Here is a 24,975-nt window from a genome sequence, read left to right as displayed (position 1 = left end):
TTTTATAGTAGAAAGTAATTAAATTCTTGACACACCATGTGAATTGTTTTCATATGACTATTTTTTAATTCATTCTAATTTTGGTAAAACTAATAACCCAAATTAAAATCATATAGTGAACAAAAAAGAATAAAACAGAAAGCTAATGATACTCTAACAACTCATTTCTGAAATCTTTCATTAAGTTAAGAGATTTTATCTTAAATAGAAAGAAATTAATAAAAATAATTGTCATTACCAACTAAAATATTGTTTACTTTTGTCACGAATTATGGTACCTTATAAGATCATGTTTCTATCACACTTATGCATCTTTGGCTATAGTATACGAGTGTACACAGGTAAAAAATCAATATACAAAATGGATGAGTGGGAAATACAAATAAAATCATTGATGGCCAGTATTGTGGCAAAACAAAGACTAAACAGTAAATATTCTTGTTTTAGCTGTAAAAAGTAGAAGATCATGACAGATTTCATAGAAAAAGTTTACAATTTAACATTGGGGTAAATGGTCAGGCTGTTCAATGTTGGTGTCACACTCATGTCAATTATCAAGCTTTTGACATTTTCAAGCTGAAAATTGTATTTCATAAGTTAGATCTTGTCTATAGGTAAGAACCCTTCCCAGCAGTTACAAATTTAGTCCCCATAAAGCGAATATATACAGTAACTTATACTTAAAAAATGAAGCATTGTGTAAAGTAATCCTAACAGCAAATGCGAAATCAAGCAAATCAAGTAATGACCGTTTTAATCAAAAAGTACCCAAGCAGTACTATGTTATTAAAAAAAAATGAATAAAGATTTTACTAAAGCAAGAATTTATATTTACAGATACAAATCATACACAAATTTGAATTTAGTGTGTTAAACAAGAATAGTGAAACTTTAAAATGGCAAATCTAAACAATATATCTCACTTAAAAAGATATCATTACACAAATTAACATACAAGTACTTATTTATTTTAAATAGTGCTAATGCTATATCAATGATAAAAGCTCTAATTTATTTTAAATCCTTCTAAAAATAGATTGTATAACATATAGTGTAATATGTAACCTAGAGTTATCTTTCTTGGTATATGTACCTTGTGTAGCCATTGGTGACTGATTCATGTGAGCATTTTGTCCTTCTAACTGTTGAGAAGAGGGGCGTGGCTGCATTGGACTTCCAACAGCATTACCTGAAACCAAAACAATGTTAACTACAGTTGAGCTCATTCAAAAAGACATTACTTTACAATTACTCAATTACATCAATTCTAAAATATGTGTTCAAAAAATTCTTCTACCAAAACAATCACAGGCGAAGGTTTCTAATTCAAACTACTAAACTTTTTCCATCAATTTTTTTTTTCTTTTAAATATAGTTTAAACAGAATTATCTGATCTAGAACTTCAGTACATACAATTTTGTTTTCCTCAATACATCTGAAATTTACAACCTATATCGCTACAGTATTTCCTAATGCCATAGAAGAGATAGCCTGGGAAGTGACATCATATTTTTCAATAATCCTGTAGGTCTCAAATTTGTAGACCAACTTTTTTGCTAATTTTGCAACCATGAAAAAGAGTGGCCACAAATACTGTGGTTTCATTTTTATTCATTGAGTACTTATTTTCATGGTTTTCGTGGGTTGTCAGTGATTTTATTCCTCATTTTAAAAGCAGCCCCAACCCTTTATTTTAGGAAAATTTTTGCTGTATTTTCCCCTTTTCACGAATTGGGCATATATGGTACAGGGGACAGAAACGCATCATTTGCCAATCCTGAACTGAAAACCGATTCCAAACAGACAAATATGTACTCCCAATATTCATTACTCAGCTTTATCTCTGAATCGGTCAAGTGACACAGGGAAGAAGCCATAACCAATGATCCACATACTGTCACTTTTAATAGTTTACTTAAACGAAATATCAATTGTTTACTATCCTCCTATAGCCTTGGACTACCTGAGTTATGTAATGTCAGTAAACTAAAGTGAATCCTAAGAGTGACATTCGGTATTTTTGTCTTTCCACTAATAGCGGTTGTCCCTAAAAGTGAACTTCCATAAACTCAAGGCTTAACCACTTTCCATTTATCATACAACTAGCAATTTCACCTCAAGTTTTCATTCCCAAGAATTCAGACTTGCAGTAACTTCTACTCATACTCTTGAAAATGAAAATGGGATTCTTGATTTCCTGAGGGATATAACATACCTATTTCATTCATAACTTATGCTTTAAGTCACTAAGGCCTTTCAATAATCTGTGGGAAAACACAGTCTTCAAAACAAAAGTTCATGGATTCTTGAATTAGTGGTTTTAATGTTTTCAGTATACACATCAATGGGAATCTCTTATTCATTGGGAACTAAATTTAGGTTTGGTCTACCCACAAAAACCACGAAAACTGGTACCCTACAAACAATAGTTCTTTCACAGTAAATGAAACCTCATAATGTCCCTTCATTATGGCATACATGTCATTAAAGATTGTTAAGAAAATAAATATTACCGCAAGTGCTTAAATATATAATAATTCAAAAGGACTCTTAAAGAACAGATGTTACTGTTCTTCAAAACTAAGTCAATTCACTTTTTCACACATTAAATAGAGTGTTAAAGACCCAAGAAGGCAGTAAATGATTCTTCACAGTTATGCTGTCTTTGAGAAATTCCACACTAAATGTGAACAATTCTACCCTACATTTTGAATGATTTTCTCCTTTTTTTAGGTCCTGAGCTCAGAACCAAGAGTTCAAAAAAGAGCTTTTATCTATAACTCTTTCAAAGACTATCTGTGCACAAGGTGCAAGGACAGAAATCAAGTACAAAATGAAACTCTATTCACCATTTGATACTTTAATCTAATTTTCTGTTCATGCAATCTAATCTCAACCTGTTTATTACCTGTCATTCAATTGTTTATTAATGGATGATGAACATGGTTTAGTACTGCTTCATCATTCTGCACTTAAGAAACCTCATAATGGAATTTTTATGAGGTCTGTTAAAGCACTTTGCATTTAACTATCATAAAAAGTGAACTGATCCAATAAACTTGAAATAATTACAACAAACCACTTCATTAAATGCCTTGCATTGATTTTTTTATGCAATTATTATGCTGCATTAGGTGAAAAAATTCTTTGAGATGCTGGGGCTTATCAGCTTATATAATAGGAAGTCATTGAAATAATTACTAAAGACATGTGGTTTTTTAATTGAATTTTTTATCTGTCAAGGTTGATAAATTAATCTTCGTGTGAATTTATTACATGTATGTCTTGGCTGAAGTCTCTCTGATGTCATTCATGATGTATGTAAACAAACAATAAATCATTTAACAGGTGTTTGTTCTATAGGATCATGACCTTCATTTACTTAGCAACACTTTATTGTCTATAATTAGCTTTAGGGGGAAACCAATTTATCTAATGATAATAGATGATGGGAAATCCCCTAACTTTTAAAATAATTCTTTTTAGTACTTATCACCTTAGGTAAACAATAAACCAGATGTTTCCTACTTAAGATTTACTATGTAAAATCTCCCATTGTGAAATATATAAGTTCTACACCTGATTGACTTATAGATTATGAATAGGTCAGCATGTAAGATTTCTTTAAATGACTTGGTTGAAAAAAACGTCCTTTTGTTCAACTTTCTATTGATGGTTTGACCTTTGTAGTAATTCATTTCCTACAAGTTGTGACCTTGATAGATAACAGTATAATTAATACCCTATTTGGCACAATATACATTCTTTGAGATGAGAGACATGATAACCTTGTGACCTAACCACACGCCCCCACTATAAACAACTTTTTATTCATATCGGGTTACGTCTTAGATATTGTTTCCAATTTTAATTCATGCATCAGGTGTCACATATTGAATGACATGAATATTGAATTGAAATATTGTAAAGATTACATACAAATATGTTATACAATGTACTATCATATATTGAGATTATAGGACACAGTGAAGGTAAGTTTATCATTTACTTCTGATGATTATAATTCTATTGGTGTTAAGAGATCTAGTCACCTATTTTGTACTCATCAATCTCTGACTTTTCTAGTTTACATACAGATATACCAGTAAAGGCGGTGTCTAACTACTAAGTCAAACTTGGCACCAAAGTGTTTATCATCAAGTAATGAATTTTAAACACAAACTTGCCTGTAATAACTTAGTCAATGACCAGAAACCAGCAACGATATTTGTAAGGTCATAAAAGTGAGGAAATACTTTAGTATGACCAGATCAAGAAAATATATTCCTAGAAATAATTATCAGCAACAAGCCGGAGCTCATGGTACATATATGTGGATTCCAGGACGAATCCCCCCTTCAAAAAAAAAAAAAACACTCAAACTTCTTCAATGCACCAAAATTGTGTAAAATTAAGATTAGAGTTGTTTCCCTTCATTCTAGGGTATAACAATATATAAATTCTTTCCAAATGTGATGCCTGTACTGTGGGAAGAAAATAAATGGAATATTTTCCATAAGAAAATGAAGAACCTCATTTGAACATCCAGTAGGTCACATCATTTGAAAACCTGTACAATATCATATTTCCATGGATAAGTGCAAAGGTGCTATCTTTTATATATCCACAGCAATGAACTAATTTTTATAATTTTATGACATTTGATACGAGTCTTACAATTCTGTACACCTTTTCTTTTCTTTTTTTTCAGCCAGACAAAAATCCTTTGAAATCAGTAACATGCACATACTAAGTGGTCAATTATTAACATTAAGTTTTTCTCATAGATTTTATATTTTGACTTCACAAACTGAAAAATCTTAGTTTAGTATTATAGGAGTTAAAAATTAAAATATGAATTTGAAACAAATCAGAATCTGAGCTAAAAAACTTTAAAGACAAGACAGTGGTCTAGAATTTGTTTCAATAATATTTCCAGCATTATAAATTTTACAATTTTACACAAGTCCTCTGTCAACATTTAATGCAGAAAAGTTCACACAATATATAGGGATTTTCACAAAAAGATGCAAAAATGTGATTTTTCCATGACTTACAAAACAGAAGAGCGAGTTATGTTAAGGGGACAGGTTAACAAGCCACTACAACATTCCATATCGTATGCTCAGAGAAATGCATTTTGTAGTTTCGACTATATAAATCACATGTTAACCTATGGTGAACAAGGCTTCACTCTTCCTCACACCTTTATTATAACTAAGCTAATAAGGTGTAACTATTCCTTCCACTTACTTAACTGTGAACTTATCATTTCCGAAGTGTCATCACAACATGGGCAGAACTAGTAATATGAAACTTGTAATGCTAACTAATTTACTACTTCCACCTAATACACTTTCAACTTCTAAAAATGCCATGATAATGTTAACTTTTAACATTTAACATAGTTGTCAATGAGGAAAAGCTGTCCCTTGAACTTTGACATACCTGGTAATGATGCTGGAGTATTTGACCTAGACCCTGAGGATCCTACGGGGGATGGGGTTGGTCTCAGGGCTGATACAGCTGGGTGTTGGACACCATCTGCTCCTTGTTCTTCAGACTGTGTTTCCTGAAAAAAAATAACCTTTATTACAAAACCAAATTAATCATTTACATATCCCCGTTTCAAAAGTATCAAGAGCAGGGATATAAATTTAAAGCTAATATAAATTCACTTAAACCTCTACATGAAAATTGAAAAATTTTATTGATAAAGAAAAACAAAAAAATAACTACAATACCAACTACTTGACTTAATTACTCCAAAACGTTCAAAATAAAACAATGATATAATTATATATTCACCAAATTTGTATCAGTTTTAACCACTTTACACGATGTACCTTTTTTCCTCAACATTTCTATGATATATTACTATTTTTTTTTTATTATTAACAATAGAACTAGTTAGAGAAGTAAATTGAAATGTTATACTTCACTACAGTTCTTAATTTCTCAGAGAAGTATACTGGTAATAAAAAAATCTCACTACTTCAATCTATTCTCAGAATTCCCCTTGATTGCCCCACTCAAAGTTTCTCTGGAACCAATTATTGATTGTTAAAGTCTGTTAACTTTCTTAATTTGATGTTTTTCCTTTTTTTATATACAACAGTTCTCTTAATTTACAGAATAAACAGATTTTTTTTTAAGGATAAAAATTCTTTAGCAGGTCAAGAAGTACACCTATTTCATAACTCAAAACACAAACAATTCACTTAAAAAGATTCTATCTGATTAAAAGTCCACCTCATCCCAATTATGATTAAATTAAATACAATTTCAAATAACCCTATGTGAAAAGACAAAAATTTACCTAAGCGCTGGAATTATACAAGTCCAATATATCTCAGCTTTGACTATGTGTTACCTGTGTTTTTCCCTATGTGTCAACTATGAATAATGTATACACAGGTTCAGACAAAGACTGGCTGAAAATCAATTGTGAGAAATTCCCTATTTCAGTCAATATGACATGTCCATATTTTACATTATCCTCAGAAACTTACTATTTAGTTTCAGAACATTAAGAATTGTTTATTTAATAGTAAAATGCATTAAAATAAAGATGTTTTTCAAACTAATAATAAAATCTGAAACAGACTATAATATGGGCTTATCAAAGGCTTGATATGAAGCACACAATACCTTGTATTTCCAGCTATGTTACCTGTGTTGTACAGATCGTTCAGGTAGAACATGAAATAAAAGGTCTGTAGTCTAGGCCTAACAGACCAGTTATACAGAGAAATTTTATGATATAATTTAAAAGGCCTTTTAAACAGGTAATGGGTATGGGAAAATTGCTCAATATCTCAGAACATATTTTAGTCCAATGCCAGCTTATTGATTTTTGGTGTCATAAATTAATCATTTTGTTTTTTTTAACAGAAATGATTAACTATTTATTCTTATCAATACTTGATTAACAATTAATATTAAAATACTTACAAATACTTAATAAGTAACTATGGCATCTCAGTGGATTTTTTTTAATCATTAGGAGTAATTGTCCATTAAAGTAAAAAACTCATCCTACAAGTACTTTACATTATCTCTTTTAACTTTACTTTTCATTAATACTGCAGATTAAATTCTTAATTACATACATATCTTCATTTAACATCATAATTTGCTTTAAGCTTGAGATTTTACCTCCTATAACAGATTGTAGCCAGCATCTGTTGACTAAACTATATTGATCAGAAACTGATCTGGAGCCACCTGAGAAAAGGTCAATTGTGTACTGACCAATGGATAGCACTATATCATGCACTCGTTCATCTTTTTCATTACCATAACAATAAGGTATTTAATGCTGTGTTTTAGTGAAATAAAGGTGGAAACAAATTGTTTGGGTGGATTGTACACCATATATGTAGTATAGATTAAACCTTCTTAATATCAACTAGAATCTTAACTCACTTGACTTCTTTACTTTCCAAGTTCTCATAGTACAACAAATTTTAGTTCAAAATCATCCAGAAAATTAGTAAGGCAATTGAATATTCATACTAACTGACCAACAGATCCTATTTGCTTAACAAGTAGATGAATGTTTATGATTGTATGGTCATCTAGAAAACTACTATTGGGGTGTGGAGTGTAGTTCCTAAAGGGAGAGAATGACTATAGTCATAATAACATCAATAAGACAGTTATATGTACATCAAACTGTATTGCTATGTTTAATTTTGATAAACCTAGAATGGTATACAGTGTTGTAGACTTATTTGTTTATGTAACAGCTGTGAAACAGATAAAGACAATTCAACTGTTCAAAGAAACATGCTGGGGTTCAAGTGAAATAAGAACATTTAGATTTGTTATATGGACATTGTATACTAAGCATGCTCTTTGAATACTCTGCAGTTGCATGAAAGAGTCTATTCTATGTCTTAATAAGTAGTTTTTATAAAAAACTATATTTACAAGATTTAACAGTAGCACTAACTTCACTCCCAGTTTTGATATTTTGAATTCATTTAATCTTATATAGATTTGGAGTGGGCTACAGAAAATCATACAATACGATTTTCGTTACTATATTCTCTTTCTCAATGAGTGATAAACAACTTTTGACAATCATTTTTTTTTCAAATAAATGTACAATGTAACTAGCTTTGAAAGATTTCATTAACATGGCTATAATTTTACTGGCCTGAACCTTTAATAACTTTGCAGTGTTCTAGGATTCCACTTTCCTGTCACCCAGGGCGAGTGCAATTTAGATGTTGGAGCATTGTTAAAAAATGTACCACTTTCCCTTTGGCAAGTAGAAAATTTGAAGTTTTGAAAGATTTGTGAAATTGAAAAGCTAACTTCAAGTGGGGGAAAGTAAATCTTCTTGTTGAGGCTCCCTATGGCAACCTTAAATTAAAAAAACCTATAACACATCGCCTGAATAATTTTCTACTTCATAATTTTTTAATGTATTATTTAAGCACATGATTCTACAATATAAAGCTAAAAAAAAAAACATGGATTAAAAAAAAAACTGGAAAGCATGACATACCAGTGAACACTTCAACTCCATTATGAGACCAACTTTCAAAAAGTCAGAAAACATTATATATCTAGCAAGTAGAGTTTGAATTTGACCCCAAAAAAAAAAAGAAAGGAAGAAAAAAAGGCAGAAAATATAACTCTCCTTAGAAAAAAAAATCAAGTTGTTTGGAGGAGTTACTTTTTTTCTCTAATAACAGGATTACCCAAAAACTTTAAAACCTGGGTAAATACAACTTAAAACATAACTAATGGTCATAGTTAAATAAGTGAACAAGTTCATTTAAGATAATTGCTACCAACTTTAGACAAAATTCATTTCCAAGATTACTGAGCCAAATGTTTCATTACCAAGACAAATGAGATTTCTGATTATTACCAACTAAAAGCAGAGATATATATCAACAAGTTAAATAAGCAGCTGTATAGACTAATCAACCAGCTGATACTCCCAGCTACTTTCACTTTAACCCATCACAGGTGGAATTGTAATTAGCACATGGCATTTTCACTGAAGGCCATAAATAAGAAATTTTCAAAATCAATACCACTATGATAATACTATAAGTATATTTTTCCTAACAAGGATATTGTAGGCAAAATAAATTTTTTTACTGAATTCAACTGGGCAAAAACAAAGGATTTTTTTTTCAAAACTAATTTCTCATAATTAACAGTTTTTGATCAGTGAATACTAATTAATTCAAATTCCTTACGACAAAAAAATTCAATTTTTATTACAGATTACATAACCAGACTTTTTAATGCAAAGCAATGTTAAAAACAGACATTTAAAACAAATTTACCTGTACTGTTCCCCTATACAACAACCAGAGCTTGTATGTTCAGCTGTGTATGCCGCCTGAATAAAGGATTCCAAAAATATCTCCTCTACACAATCAATACACGAAAAACAGTTGGGAGACCATGTGATGTAGCATATACCAGGAATGTTTTCATTTTTTTTCACTAACTTTTTTTTCCCCATGTAAATACTTAAAATTAATAAATTTAAATAATAATGTTAAAATTCTAAGTAATACTTTGCAAAATGATTTCTAACACTACAAAATCTTACCCCTTTTCTCTAACAATGGACTGGTCCAAAATTTCTTTCAACTTTCAAAAGCTTGTATTCAGGCAAGAAGGGACGCAATACAATCTTCTAGCATTTATCAAACCTCAGTCAATTATGGGCTCGGCCCTGTAGGGCTCTAGTGTCAGAATACGTATAGCCTATAGTCTATTCCAAAAAAGTTTAAAGTAATCTCCTTTGTTCAACACAAAGAGAGATGAAAAGAAGAATTTAATTACCTTAGCCTTATTATTCCTTATCAGAAATAGAACTTAGAAGATTAAAAGATGTTAATTTTGGATAGTCTAAATCAATTTGATTTCAATGTCCCTGTGTTCATCAAACTTATAACTCATTAAACAAAGGAAATCAATATCACTTAATTTTATCATCATTAAAATCAAATTATTTTTTGCACTTGTCACCATATATATTTGAAATGTCTTTTTTTGATAAACATTACTTCATGCAGTTAACATTGAAGACTGACGGTGGGAAGAACTGAAGAAAAACACATGAAATTGCTGTATTGGTTAAGATAAACAACAGCTTTAACTTGAAGGGGAGAAAATCAATACTACCAGCTGAATGTGTGGTATCGAGGCTTGGTTATCAGCAAGATGTGTAGTTTGTTCAATAAATTCTCCACACGTTATATACAGGCTTTGAATTTTACTATGAAAACCAAAATTCTCATACTGAATTTGACTGTACTAATGCACATACTATTTCTTAATGAATATGTCTGTCAAATGAAGACAAAACTGATACTATATAATTGATTTTAGTTCAGTGGTAATTAATAAAGTTGACATTATTGATCTAGATAATTCAATTGCTTCAAGGATAAAATCTTCTTTTTCAAAACAAATTTGAATAAAACAATCTCTCTTCAATAATCTATACTGAAATTATCTTCAAGACATATCACCAAAAATAATCAGAGAATTTTAATGTTGTTTTTAATTTCATTAAAGAATTAACAGACTTTTTAAATGTAAAAGGTTTAGTGCCTAATTTACAAAACTAAAGAGATCAGAATTGATAAAACAATAAGATTAAGTGTAATCACATATTACAATACAAGACTAAATACTTATTGCCTTACAGTTTTCCCCAGAAAGGGAGGGGGGGGTGATGACAAACAAAGGAAGATCTATAACCATACAAACAGATGTCATTCTAAATGAAAAAAGTGAATTGTCAAATAAGGAGCTGACTTCACATAGTCCTGGTAAATAAGATAATTGATAAAGGGTGGACTATCAAAATCCATACTACATGAATTGGACACAAATTTAAGCTTAAATTAGTTTTAACTCACTTGAAAAAACCAGTACAATATAGCAAAATCTAAAAGACAATATTGCCAGATTGTTGTGTCGCTGATTAGAAAAAAAAACCCAACAACAGAGAGCCAGGAGACCATTTTCTTACATCAACCTTTTACATCAATTTTATAAATTTATACCATAAAATGATCAATACAGAAAATTATTTTTTTGCTGGTAAAAAGGCACCTTAATCTTAGTTTTTTTCTCAATCCAAACCCAACAAAGCCAGGTGTGGTAGGTAAGTTGTGTAATATTTTATCGTTTGTAAGGAAACAATGCCAGTTAATCTTGCAAGCTACACAATTGCAAATTTAATAAAATAATATTTGATTTAGTTACCAGTTCTGACATTGGTCTTTATAGACCAATAGAAATCAAACAAAAATTTTATTTTAAGGCCTAAGGTATATCTATAGAGTAGAAGTACTGAGTACATACTTCTGCAGACATAGAGACTACCATTCCTAGGATACAATGTTCTAAGATTTCAAAATCTAGTCATCCAATGAAAGTGAATGAGGCAGTCATTTTCAGGTTGGACTTTTTCCTTTCCAAAGAGAAACTTTCATTTTAATCTTTCCCATTGAAACATAAGTTCAACATTCCTACAGCACTGTAACAAATACTGGTTAAATTACTGTTTTGGCACCTTCTATCATTTTCAGAAAAAAGCCCAGTTTTATGCTTTGCCTAGCAGTTAAAATTATTAGGAGAGCACAGGCATACACAAAATTATTGATAAGACACAAAATATAAATCTTAGAACTTACCCCTGGCATTAATTCATTGTCATCCCCATTCCGTTTATTTGTGTTACTATTGTTAGTACCACTCCAACTAGAATTACTCCCCTGAAAAAAAGGATACTAAAATAAGTATACAGAGCCATTTCACAGCTACTAGGCAAAATATGATGGACAGTCCCTGCTCTCCTTGGTATGAAAATGTGAAATAACTTATCTATATGTTTACATTGATATGTTTCTTGTAGAAAGAAATACTTAAAATTCCTGCAGCATAATCACTTATTTTTCAAAATTTGTGACAAGTTTGACCTTAGTGCCATGACTGATCCTGCCCTAAACCAACAGTTCATGCACTGTTTAACCATTTGGATAGAAATTGGACTCTTTCTGCACCTAATTTTGGATTTTTCATATTTTTTTTTCCAAAATAAGCCCTAAGCTTTTCTTAATCAAAATAATTTGTGTTTACCAACTTCTCTTGCATAAAAGGCATTATTATATGAAATACTTGTAAAAATGAATGCGTTAATGCAAATATATTTTTGTATCAAATATAAGACTGGAAGATAAAGGTATACATTATCACAGGTACTGAAAACTACAATTCATTACAATCTTCCAAATTTTAATCTAGTCATCCATGATAAAAAATGTTGTAGTCTTGAACATATGTTAATTCTAGAAATCCATTCTTCAATATGTTACCATATAAGGAAGATCTTGATGTTGGAAGTATGTTACTTACAGCTGGGCTAGGTTGCTGACTGGTGGGTTGGAGCCCTGAACTTGGTGGTGTCTGTGAGGTCTGTTGTCTGGATGGAGTTGGTGAAAGAGCTGGTGGCTGTGAGTTAGATGAATCTGATGGAGCTGGAGAAATTCTTGATGAAGGTGGTGGTGGCGTAGGTCCTCCTGGTGTATGCTGTCGAGATGGATTATGAGGCATATACGATTGAGAAGACGGAGGAAGATACTGTTGAGATGGCGTAGAACCATATCCGCACTGGTCGGAGGATGGTTGCTGATGACCATATTGTGGCGCCATCTATGCACAATAAAAGTGCTTAGATTGTACTTGTTACAATATACCAGAATTTAAAATTTCAATGAAAAAAATTCTGATGTAGATTCCTATAGCACCATGTTATAACATGAAGTATTTTACCATGACCATTAAAGTAAATTACGTAGAGAATCTCCCATCATGCCAACACCAACTGATGCTTACTTCAATCATTCTATAACCCACATACAAAGCTAACTAACTTTAAAATATTTAACAAAAAAACAACAAACAAAAAAAAAACAAAGTACATTCAGAATGTCACAAGGTTTGAAGTCAAGACAGAAAATATCACAGCAATCTGAAAAGGGTGAATTGTGATGTTATGTCAAGATGTTCAAAACTGATGCCATTCTGTTACTTGGGACATCATTGTCCATTTGACATACAAATGTACATGTAACATAGTCACTGGAAATAACCAATAATTTTCAGTATCATGAGAGGAGCCAGAAATATCAGGCAGCAGGAACAAAAAACAACAAACTTGAAAAGGTTGCCATTTAAACATACTTAATAAAATAAACAGTTCTAAAAACATTACCTGGTTGTTGTAACCAGCACTTGGCTGCTGTCTAGCTGGTGTAGAGCTCATACCAAACCGGGAGTTGGGGGAAAACTGGCCAGGCCCATATTGATTTCCAGCCATCATTGGATAATTAGGTGAGAAACTGGATCTCTGCTGGCTCCCATCAGGACCTCCCTATCAACAAACCAGACAAGGGACAAAGTATTTTAGTACAGATATACACTAGAATATCAACATGCAGACTTAATTATTGGTCCTACAGCTGAAATATAGAGGTATCCTAAAAATAATCTTCCAAAGGCCAAATACATTTTAAAAACACTGGCAAATATATTAAGGACCTGTTAACCAAAACACTTTGTAAGATGACTGTTAATGAAGCTAGACAGGTCTTCAGATTTTCTTCAACACGACCAGAGGATTAATTTAGTTACTAAGAGTTGTCATGTATACCCCCTCTCTGCTAGACATAAACTTGAATAGGACAAAGAAACAAGAGGCTCCCGGGAGCCTGAATTGCTCACCTGGTTCAAGTTAGTCTTTCAAGGGTAATAAATTTAACAAGATGTCCAACAATTTTGACTCAAGAAGACTTGTCATAAGGATCATTTCAGCAAATGAAAGTTTCTTTCTATCTATTATAGGTTTCAAGATATTGGCTGAAAACCAAAAAAAAAATCATCTTTCAAGGGCAATAACTCTTATAAGGAGTTACCTGACAACTTCGATCCCTGAATACTTTTGAAGGCCTTATAATAAGGATCATTTCAGCAATTGAAAGAGTTTGGCTAAACCTAACGGTTTTGAGATAAATGCGAAAAACTATTGTCTGACCCCTATGTTCTATTTTCAGTAATGGGGCCATGTTTTTTGATGGATCAAAATTCCCCACATCAATTCTATGCAGGATATCACAAGGAACATTCATACCAAGTTCGGTTTCAATTGGTCAAGTAGTGTCAGGGGAGATTTTTGAAAGAAACACCATTAAAAATACCAAAAATTGTTGAAAAAGGGCAACAATTCCAACACGGCTAAACGGATTATAATCAAAATATGACCAGAGATAGATCTCATCATGCAAAACACTTTCACTGTACATCAGAATTTAGCTAAACCTAACGGTTTTGGAGATATGTTTAAAAATCTACTGTCTGACCCCTATGTTCTATTTTAGTAATGGCGGCCAAGTTTTTCGATGAATCAAAAATCCCCAGACAAATTCTATGCAGGATACCCCAAGAAACATTCATACCAAATTTGGTTTCAATTGGTCAAGTAGTGTAAGAGGAGATTTTTGAGAGAAATAACATTAAAAATAGCATAATCTTTGAAAAAGGGCAACAACTCCAACATGGCTGAACGGATTAAAACCAAAACTTAATCAGATAGATCTCATCATGCTGAACACTTTTATTTCAGTTAGAATTTAGCTAAATCTAAAGGTTTTGGAGATACATGTGAAAAACTACTGTCTGACCCCTATGTTCTATTTTTAGTAATGGCGGCTATGTTTTTCGACAAATCAAAAATTCCCATACCAGTACTATGCAAGATATCCCAAGGGACATTTATACCAAGTTTGGTTCTAATCAGTCAAGTAGTAACAGAGGAGAAAAGTTTTATACAATTGTTAACGAGGACGGACGACAACAACGGACGCCCAGTGATAGCACTAGCTCAGATGGCCTGTGGCCTGGTGAGCTAAAAATTACTTGTGCTTAAAAAAAAAATGAAAATGATGGGTAGCAAAACTAACTCAATTTTTTCAGAAGTTCTTGCCAGCTTTGTTTTGGACACTTTCATAATGCTTGTCAAAATAGCAAAAAATCTTTAGGGTAAGCACAAAAAAAATAGTGTTGGTAGGATTAGTGGAAACATGGAAATTTATTTTTAGACTTTAGGTTTTTTGCAGCTGACATTATAACTATCATTCACATGTGCTGAAAAATTCAAAGTTCTACAAAAAAAGGTAAATATATGACAGCAACCAAAACAGCCTGCGACATACATGTATTCCCCTATCACTATAAAGCAATATATACTAAATCAAACACATCAAGTACATATGTAAGTATATGTGGTTGCCAGGATAGAGACTAAATTTAGACAGACAGAATGATGCACATGGTGTTTCCAACATTTTCCTTGTACACTGCACTACAAGAAATAAAACGAAGAAAAATATTGACCCTATTGTTTATAGGGAATGTTATTGTCAACAGAAATATTTTTAATTAAAGGGAGACACAACTTTTCATGTACCTTTAGGGCTTTTTTATTATTCACTTTGTCATTAAAAAAAACACTAACTGCAAAACATAACACTTCATGCAGTATTCAACTAAAAATGCATAGACTTAAAGTAATGAAGTAATAAGAAACAAATATAAAAAAGATCAAGGATGAAAATCACCAGTACAGGGTAACTACAAAACATATATATCACCAATGTACTGAAAAGTTTACTTTTACCACATACAAAGGGCCTGTAATCTTATTGCCTCAATGTCATAATAAATATTGGAAAACTAACAAAGCCAGTCACTTAACTGGAACATATCAGTTTCTATTATCTTGAATGACAATAATCTCCAAAGCTATTTACACACTGTAGTAAGTTGACATCCTTCGATGACCAATCAAATTCACACAAAAGCACATGGCTAATTAACATAATCTGTATGTAGTGCCGAAGTTCATTCAGGTACAGGTAATAGAATATTTACCACTTAATCAAAAACAAATTACAGGTACTATGTCTGGGGTTTATTTGATTTATTTACTTTCACTTTCAATGACATTTTGAAAAGAATAATAAAATGTACATTTACTTGAGTAATATTGCTGCCTTATACAATGCAGCAACTCCATAAATAAAGCCTAACAATGGAGAAAGATACATGCATGACCATTTTAAACAATTAAGATTAACTTAACTTTGAAACTAATATGGTAACTTACAGATACATTCTACACTGTACAGACCTTTCAAAACAATAATATAACTGACATTCTTTCAAAATAAAAATTATAGATTCCCTTTGATACATTCCAAGAAATTATGTTTTGGAACAAATTCTTATATAAAATTTAAAAATTTAAGAAGGATTGATCCAAAAACATCACACATTTTTTAATATTTAATCAGAGACCAAGAAAGCATCTAATGCCAGAACAACTAAATAAATTAAAAACTTGTTATTTTTGTTAGTCTAAATAACTCCTTACATGTACTTTTCAAGACCTAACAAAATCAAAGACACTAATCCTCAAATATTCTCTGTCACTAATTTTGGCTTACTTTCAAATCCAAAATGGCACAAATGCAATATTCTCTAAAAGAAGGTAACTTCCACTAAAATCTTGGTTCCCTTCAAATGATTGCATACTCTTTCGTAACTGTGATGACCTGAATGTTTTCAGTTACCTGGAACCAGCTTAAACAATTGGAAATGGCTATACATAGATTTCAGGGTCCTGATAATATATACATGTATGACATATACTTAGTCAATTGTAAAGGACCCCTGTATTTTGAATTGGAAACTAAGTAATGTTACATAAATTCAATGCTAACCGATCTTTGCATCTTTTAATGTAAACTATATGTTAGAGGTACTTTGGTAGCGATCTTTAGGTCACTTATGATATTGACCAGGGAACCAGATTAGGAACCCAATTAAACAACTGGCAATGAATACCCACAGATATCAGGGCCGTGCTAATGTATTTGACCTATATAGTCTTGTAACAAGCTCCTGTACCTGAATCGGAAACTGGGTAATGTCCAATGCTAACCTATCATTTCATGTAAACTTCCCATTCTCATACAAGCAAGAAACACAGGTAGAACACACATGTATGATATTTCAGAAGTACATTTTTATCTCGTATTAAGCTAGAACTATGACACTATGGTGGTAAATATGGCACAGATCTGGAGCATTACATGGAGTATTAATATATAATTATGCAAATCATATATGAATATAAAGTACTGAAATAACGAGTGCAAGAAGTCACTAACAATATTAGCAACTTAAAAAGCTTCACTACATGCTTTGAAAAATTGCAGAAAGCAAATTTAGCTTTCAAAAATAAATTCAGAACTCGAGTTCAAATTGTGTGTTAAAGAAAAAAAGACTGAGAACAGAACTGACAGAAAATTCTTTTTTTCTTCATGCATTTGGATGTCACCTTCTGTTTTGCAGAATTTTGCAAAATTGTAAATATAGTTATTAAAAGAACTGTATTGGTAAAATCAGGTTTACAAAGGTGAAATTCAGCTACATAGAGAAAGAAAGGCCAAATAAAAAGTATGAGTGGTTCCAGTCCCCAAACAGATCCTAGCTGTGGTCAGGAGACAAATTAAAGCCAAAAATTCAAAGCCTGTCAATGTTTCATTCCTGTTTGTGATGATTGTCTAGTGATCACTTGTTGTTAAAATATTTTCAATGAACACTTAAGCTTAAATCTTTTTCTGGACATAGCGACATTTCAAGCAGACCTCACGGGTTGATTAAAAAAATAATGAATTACGGACCTACCAACCCTATTCTATTTAAACAAGTGACAAGCGATCTACACATATTTTTTTTTATTTGGCCAAATCATAGTAAGGTTAGAGGAATCAAGTTACGAAATCCTAATAAAAAAATCCAAAATTTCAATTTCAACTCTGGGAAAAAGTCTGTATTAATTTTAAATTGGACATTAAAACAGATCACAATACTAAATTTTGTCAATTACAAAAAAAAACTTTCTTACAAAATAGAAGGATTGTCTCAAATAAACCAAGGCAAGACATTATCACATCATATAATAGTTATAAACCTTGTGGCATAACTTCAATTTACTTTAGTTATTGTTTGAACAGCAAGAAAATGCTTGTATCTGATCCCTAAATCCAAAATGGTGCAAGTCACAACTCCCAAAATCAGCACATTTATCATTATCAAATATTTGAGTATGAAGACCACTAAAGTACAAGAATATCTTAACTAATCTTCAACATAACAGCCTTGTGAACTGCTAGAACGATTCAAATATATTCTAATTTCAATTTCATTAATTGTACTACTGCACCATTATAAACCTAACCAACCATAAACATGTACACACAAATCAAACAACTGTCAACAGTGGGTTACTTTCATTTTCTTGGATAATATTCAACATTTTAGGGGAATTCCAACTTCTCTGCTTTTATTATCAACACAAATAGATTATCCTAGCACAGAGATTAATTGATTGTTTTATGGTCTTACCAGCCAATCAGATAAAGGTCAATCATGTTAACATTGTGCCTCCAAATTCAAAATTGATTTTTTACTCATGCAATAAAATAATGCAGAAGTAAACATCAGTAAAATGCATGCATCATTTGACATGATCATTTTAAAGATATATACAAAGGATTGTAAAAGCACTACAGGAAAAGTTAATTATGTAACCAGATTGATAAGATTATTTACAACTCTGGCGGGCAATACAAACATGATCAATAGATTAATGTCACATGGTTGTTAATGACTTCCCAAAGTCAAAGTGAAAGTAGATAAAATTGTTCTTACCTGGCCCCTGTAGGGAGTTCCTGGACCTTGTGGAAAGTTGCCTGGTTGTCGATTACCACTCCAACCTTGCTGCATGTTGTAAGGGGAACCTTGTGACTGTATGTCAGGTCCCCCTTTTTGATGAAAACCACCATACTCATTCCCATGCATTCGTCCAGGTGTGTTTGGGGTCTGGAGTAATTGGTTTAGTGTTGGAGTAGGTCCAGACTGCTGAGAGATGCTTTGTCCTGACATCATAGATCTTGGTCCTTGTGGGTAGTTCTGTGGAATTCCAGGGCCCCCTGGTCCCATCTGAGGTCTCATGGGCATCATATTTGACTTGGCATTTCCTGGGTGACCACTCTTCATGCCAGGCTGCATATAACCAGCCTGAAAAGTATTTTGATTTACCATTTCTGAACTTCCTGTCATTCCGCCATGTTGATCGCCTGGGTTAAAGTTTTCACGATTGTAGGGATTGTACCCCTGCATTTGGCCTGGATGCATCATGGGGTTCATTCTACCGTAACTGTCAACCCCCATCATCTGTTCCCTAGATGATGGGGGAAAGTTATTCATATCATTCATGTTAGGCCCTTCCATTTGATTAAAGTATTCGCCTTGTTCATTGCTCATGTTTTGTTGGCCTCCATCTTGAAACGAGTCCATTGTATTTCCCCGTAAATTCTTCGGCGATTTGAGCTTCTTGCTCTTTACTTGTCTATTTTGCCCTTTACCAGGGCCAACATTTTCCATACTTCGACTTACCGAAAAGTTCTTGGCCCTCCGGTTAGCTCCAGTTGTTTCAATTTCCTGTCTTTGTTGCACACACTGAAAAGTTTCTTCAACATAATTCTATTTACCCACCCTTCTAGAGCGAGAAATTGACCGTGACATCTATGAATAATCAACTCACATGTTCCTGGAGACTTTTCTTGTACAGCGATGCGTCCTTTAATTGTCAATAAACACGCATGTATTGAATAGGAGGCAGATTGCAGTAGGGACAAATCTTAGTCAGATGGCAGCATGGTCTTATCAAACAGTGTATTATGTTGTTCTCTTCAATAAGCGGGAATATCTGACGAGTGTAGCGATTCATACGCCTCTATAGGGACTTAGAATTTATTGCTTATAACTCATACTTTTACTTTTCAATAAGTACCAATCGTTTCCTGTGTCAAATTATACGTTCTTAACTCGGAGCATGACTTCTATCAAATTCGGGAATTCTTTTGCGTAAATTGTCCACTGAGCGCAGATATACAAATATTGAGTTGTGAAGCGTCCGAGGCATTTCTTTTCAACACAGCTTGTTCAATTAGCTGTTCTTTTAACCCCCCTCGTGCAAGTTGTGAAAAAAATCGATTATGAAATTTATGGGTATATAATTCATTATTTCATTTCAAAAATCTACGATGAAATTGCTGTTCATACTTAAATTTGCTATTTTTCAGCTATTTTTACAAATCAGGTATGTTGGAAAGACACTTTAACCTTTACCCCAGGGAGATGAATGGAATAGCTTTTCATTGCCTGAAGGCTTACTATTGACGTCAATCAGACGGGAAAATCTGATATTATTGAGCATGCAAATGTATCTGTTTTCATTTTTTCCTTGACAGTATTGGTGCATAGATCGCATGTGGTTGTTTATTGACTAAGATTTTTCAAACTTAACTGAAACGAAAGAAAATGAGAATCTTTAGCAAAATTTGTAACTTGGGTGAATTTTTAGCGAAACTAAGAGATAAAATTCATATCTGAAGAATGAGCTAAGCTGTTCCCGTTATAAAACATCCTCCCGTCGCAAGTAACGGTGAAATACCACGAAAGGGGAATAAGTCACTATTTCTAACCATACCTTTTCAAATGCGAGACAGTACTGATATTACATGTTCTTACAGAGTACCTATGTTTTCATGTAATTTGAAACCGGATGTGTTCTATAAATGATTGAAGTGATAGTTTTACTTTATAGAAATAGAAATATTTGATTAGCTGAATCACATGGCCCGATTAATCAATTTTGATTACAAATTTCTTATAAAACAAGAAGTTTGTGGGACTCGTCAAAATCTCCCGAGTCCCACAAACAATTCCGGATTCCACTTCGAATAAGTATATTAAACTAGGAATTTTTACAAGCCTACAACCACAGTAATGAACTAGGGCAACAACCATTTGATTTTCTGGGTATTTTCAATAGATGTTTTTCTGGGACAAACTTTTTTACTTGTATTTTTTTTCAGGGTCTATCAGAAACAATTTTTTCACCATCTACTGAATTTTTTTTTGTCATACTCACCACTGCATACCAAGCATGATTTTTTTTTTGGTCATATTTTCAAATACAAATACAAATATTTTATTGGTTCAAACTCGGATATAAGAAATGGTTAAGGCCCATTATATGCAAAGATATATGAAACTTTGAAACTTTGTTATTTTATTAAACGCCTACACAATGTATATTCAATGGCGTTGTACAATGCAAAAAATAAAAATATGAACATACAACAGAGCAACTGTACAAAACATATATATACTTATACCAATAATAAAACTGGCATCTTACACTGTTAACTTACAACTATTTTAGCGCAGAATAATGAAAAATAATCTTCAAAATACAGTGACTTTAATTGACTTTTGAAAATATCAACAGATTTGGAATTTCTTATGCTAACTGGTAACTCATTCCATAATTTAGGACCGATAGTACAAAAACTTCTATCTGAAAATGATTTCTTCTTGTTAAAAGGAATAACGTAACAACCTACAGAAGACTCTGATGACCTTAGTGTACGTTTAGACACTTGAGGAGACAATAAACTAATTAAATATGAGGGTGCATTACCAACAGAACAATTGTACATGTATGTTAATATTCTAAAACTGATTCGAGCTTTTACTGGCAGCCAATGTAAATCATATAGAGCATGTTTAGAACTCTCATACTTTGAGCGATTCAATACCAATTTGGCGCACATGTTTTGAATGCGTTGAAGTTTTAACAATTCGTTCTGAGAAATACCATACAAAATAAAATTGCAATAATCCAAATGTGAAACAACTAAAGATAACACTAGAGTTTCCGTGGCTTCTTTTGACAAATATTTTCGAATACTTTTTATCTTGAAAAAAATTATCATGGCTGTTCTACATTTCCTTTTTATATGTTATTTGAAATTTAGAGCGTCATCCAAAAAAGCACCCAGATATCTGATACAGTTTTCTGACTTAATTTTTTCGCCACAAATAGAAATTTCTTTAGTAGAACACTTGCCAAGTTGTGACCGGCTCCCGAAAAGAATAAATTCTGTTTTTGAATTGTTCATCTTTAGCTTAGTAACTGATGGAGGCACTATGTCAAATATTGTCCCTGGGTCAGATATAGCCATGGACCAAAACAACTTCCCTGAGGAACACTACAGTCTAATTCCCGTTGTGATGAACGACCGACTTTACAGTAACTCTACAACTGCGAGGTCTCGGATAGGAATCAACCCATTGGAGTGCCGCTCCGCAGACGCCATACTGGCGTTCAAGAGCATTCAATAGAATACTGAGAAATATGAAATAATTATAATAAAGTTTTCCTTAGAAGGCATTTAGATGTGAAGGAGGAAGACACTTTAAGAACAGGAAGAGAGTTGCAAATTTTATTTTGAAACATATTTGTCTGTGTATTATATTCACTACAACTAAATAAAAAGTGTATTTCATCTTCAATGTTTTCACTATTATAAACTGGACATAATCTATTATTTCTAGGAATGTTCAAATGTCTTCCTTTTTTAATCATTAAATGATGTGCACTAATTCTAAGTTTGCACAGATAAGATCTATCAGATAAACAAGATAATTTGTCTACGTAAGCTGGTCTTATACCCATTTCATAGACTCTTTGGAAAAATGACAATTTGGAAGAGCTATATATTATGGGATTTTGTTCTTGGATACACTGGTCAATAATTCTTTGTTTGATTTGCTCCAAGTGTAGCTTAAGCAAGTTTTGTTGATTTATTAAATAACTATATCCCAGGGAGTTTAGTAATCCTTCAATTTGTTTTGTCCATAAATTTGACAATCTGGTTGTATTATATAGTTCATATATTAGAGTGTTTTGATCAGATAAAATGTGATTTAAATACCCAATAGCTGCAATGTTTATTTTACTTTTCTGGGGAAGTCTACCCAGTTCAGCTCTACAAGCATCACTGGGGGCTTTACAGTGGACCCTTAATATCTCTTTAATAAATTTGATATGTATTTTTTTCAAATGGGTCAGAATCTTTCAAAGATACACCAAAACCCCAAATTTTACTACAATATAATAGAGTGTGAGAAATAAGTGAATTAAATAATTTTTCCAGGAGTCTACAAGGGTTATTCATACCCACAATTTTTCTAATTTTATATAATGCTTTTCTTGCTTTTTCAGTTAGTGAATTTATAGCTAAATTAAAATTACCGTTATGTTTCATAGTGATGCCCAAGTAGTTATAGTGTGACACAGTTTCAATATTCAAATTATTATATAGGAATGTATTTTTATGACTTTTCCCATTTGAATTAAACACTATAACTTTAGATTTATCAGTGTTAACATGAGGATTCCATGAATCACAATATGTATATAATTTGTTTAGACAATTTTGTAGCCCTGATTGGCTCTCAGACAATAATACAATATCATCAGCATATAACAGTATATTTATAAAAGAGTCTGGATCCAAACTGGGTTGGTTAAGATGTTTTACTAAGCCGTCAATAAAGAAATTAAACAGAAGAGGACTCAACACGTCACCTTGTTTAACACGGCGTTCAGAGGGAAATGTTGAGCTGAGTCCATTTAAAAATTTTGTTTTATATGATGTGTTAGAGTACATTGAAAATAAAATTTTAAATATATATCCAGGAGAATTGTTTTTTAAACAAACTTTTTTCTTTCCAGTGATAAGTCAAATAATCACGAAAATTGAATTGCAGATCTTGACCTTTTTTCCTATTTAGCCCTCGAGAGTTTGTACCTGTTCATACTTTTTCTTAAAGGAGACGTGACACAAAAAAATTATTAAAGCATTAAAAACAATATCACAGAACATTACTTCGAGATAATTGAGTCTTACAGGAAATGTCTCCTTTTGTCAAACTATTTAAAGAACACTAATTATTGAAATTTCTTCGAAGTATGTAAAGAAAAAGGGGGAGTCTTTATGTGACAACCTTTCAAAATATTAAAAAAATGAGGAATGCCTATCGGAGATCAGAATTGTTAGCAGTCACCTGAGCGTAGATTTGTAAAACCTATTCTGAGTCCCTGTAATTATCTCTTACATCGCTGCAGGAAAATAGTACTGTCGGGAAACCTGAAATAAACCTCTTTAAGATTAGAATGAAAATACTTAGGCTTCTCATCTTCAATATTATTGTTACTTCGACATGTATCATTAAAACAAAGACTATTTTCACATAAAATACCTTCATATCCAATAGTCTCTATTCGTAATGGTACAAAGCCGCAGCAAAATTTAGAAAAAAAAACACTTCCGAACCGGGCAGGAATTTGACATTTTAAATATTTTTCTGCACCAAATTCATGTTTAAAAATTCTATATGTTCGCAGAATACTGCGACTATTTATATTTAAATCATGATGCCATTTATTTTTAAAGATATCAAAATCTATATCTTCAAGCTTTTTATAGAGCTTTTATCAAAAATAAAGTCAGTATTACAAAAATGGTTAACATTCAACACTCTAAATTTACTATGGACTCTAAAGTTCCACTTTTTTATTCGATTGATACAATGTCTGTTAGCCCGCAGAAAAAAAAACTTTCTTGTTCAATCTGTCATTACACAATTTTGTAAATCGTAACTACATTCTAAAGATACATGACCATGGTTTCACTATGCAAGGCTTCCAGCCCATATCACCATATTATGCAAGATTTGGGGTATATTTATAATGACCATTCTATTTGCAGGATGCAGTGACTGAATAGAACAATTGATAGATCTAATATAAAACTAGGTTTATCAAGATTTATTTGTAATTAACAGTGCTGTAGGTGCTCCGGGGAACTTAAAAGTGCTCGACTATGGTGTTTCCCTCAACAAAACTAATCGATGAGATCATATTCTAAGAATTTCACGTA

At 32.1% G+C, this 24,975-nt stretch overlaps 1 protein-coding gene across 10 annotated transcripts in view; it reads right to left on the bottom strand.

Annotated features, from left to right (window-relative positions):
* Positions 1–20,036, bottom strand: part of LOC148615193 (AT-rich interactive domain-containing protein 1A-like) — a 39,545-nt gene extending 19,509 nt beyond the window's left edge. For 2 of the 10 annotated variants that reach the window (XM_088589856.1, XM_088589857.1), the window contains exons 1-6: positions 18,830–20,035; positions 13,269–13,427; positions 12,410–12,706; positions 11,689–11,769; positions 5,450–5,573; positions 1,094–1,189 (exon numbers count right to left, since the gene is read on the bottom strand). In XM_088589856.1, the coding sequence (XP_088445982.1) occupies positions 1,094–1,189; positions 5,450–5,573; positions 11,689–11,769; positions 12,410–12,706; positions 13,269–13,427; positions 18,830–19,564 (1,492 nt within the window). In that variant the 5' untranslated portion in view covers positions 19,565–20,035. Of the gene's footprint in view, positions 1–1,093; positions 1,190–5,449; positions 5,574–6,320; positions 6,450–9,315; positions 9,455–9,587; positions 9,607–11,688; positions 11,770–12,409; positions 12,707–13,268; positions 13,428–18,829 lie in introns of those variants that run through there. The other 8 variants (XM_088589860.1, XM_088589855.1, XM_088589858.1 and 5 more) reach the window with 8 other exon arrangements.
* Between the last annotated feature and the right edge of the window lie 4,939 nt (positions 20,037–24,975).

Source organism: Perna viridis, chromosome 6 (assembly GCF_037379345.1).
Source record: "Perna viridis isolate PV_CMFRI_1.1 ecotype Kerala chromosome 6, ASM3737934v1, whole genome shotgun sequence".
Lineage (NCBI taxonomy): Eukaryota > Metazoa > Mollusca > Bivalvia > Mytilida > Mytilidae > Perna > Perna viridis.
Note: the sequence above shows the minus strand (reverse complement) of the source record. Positions and strands in the feature narration are given on the sequence as shown.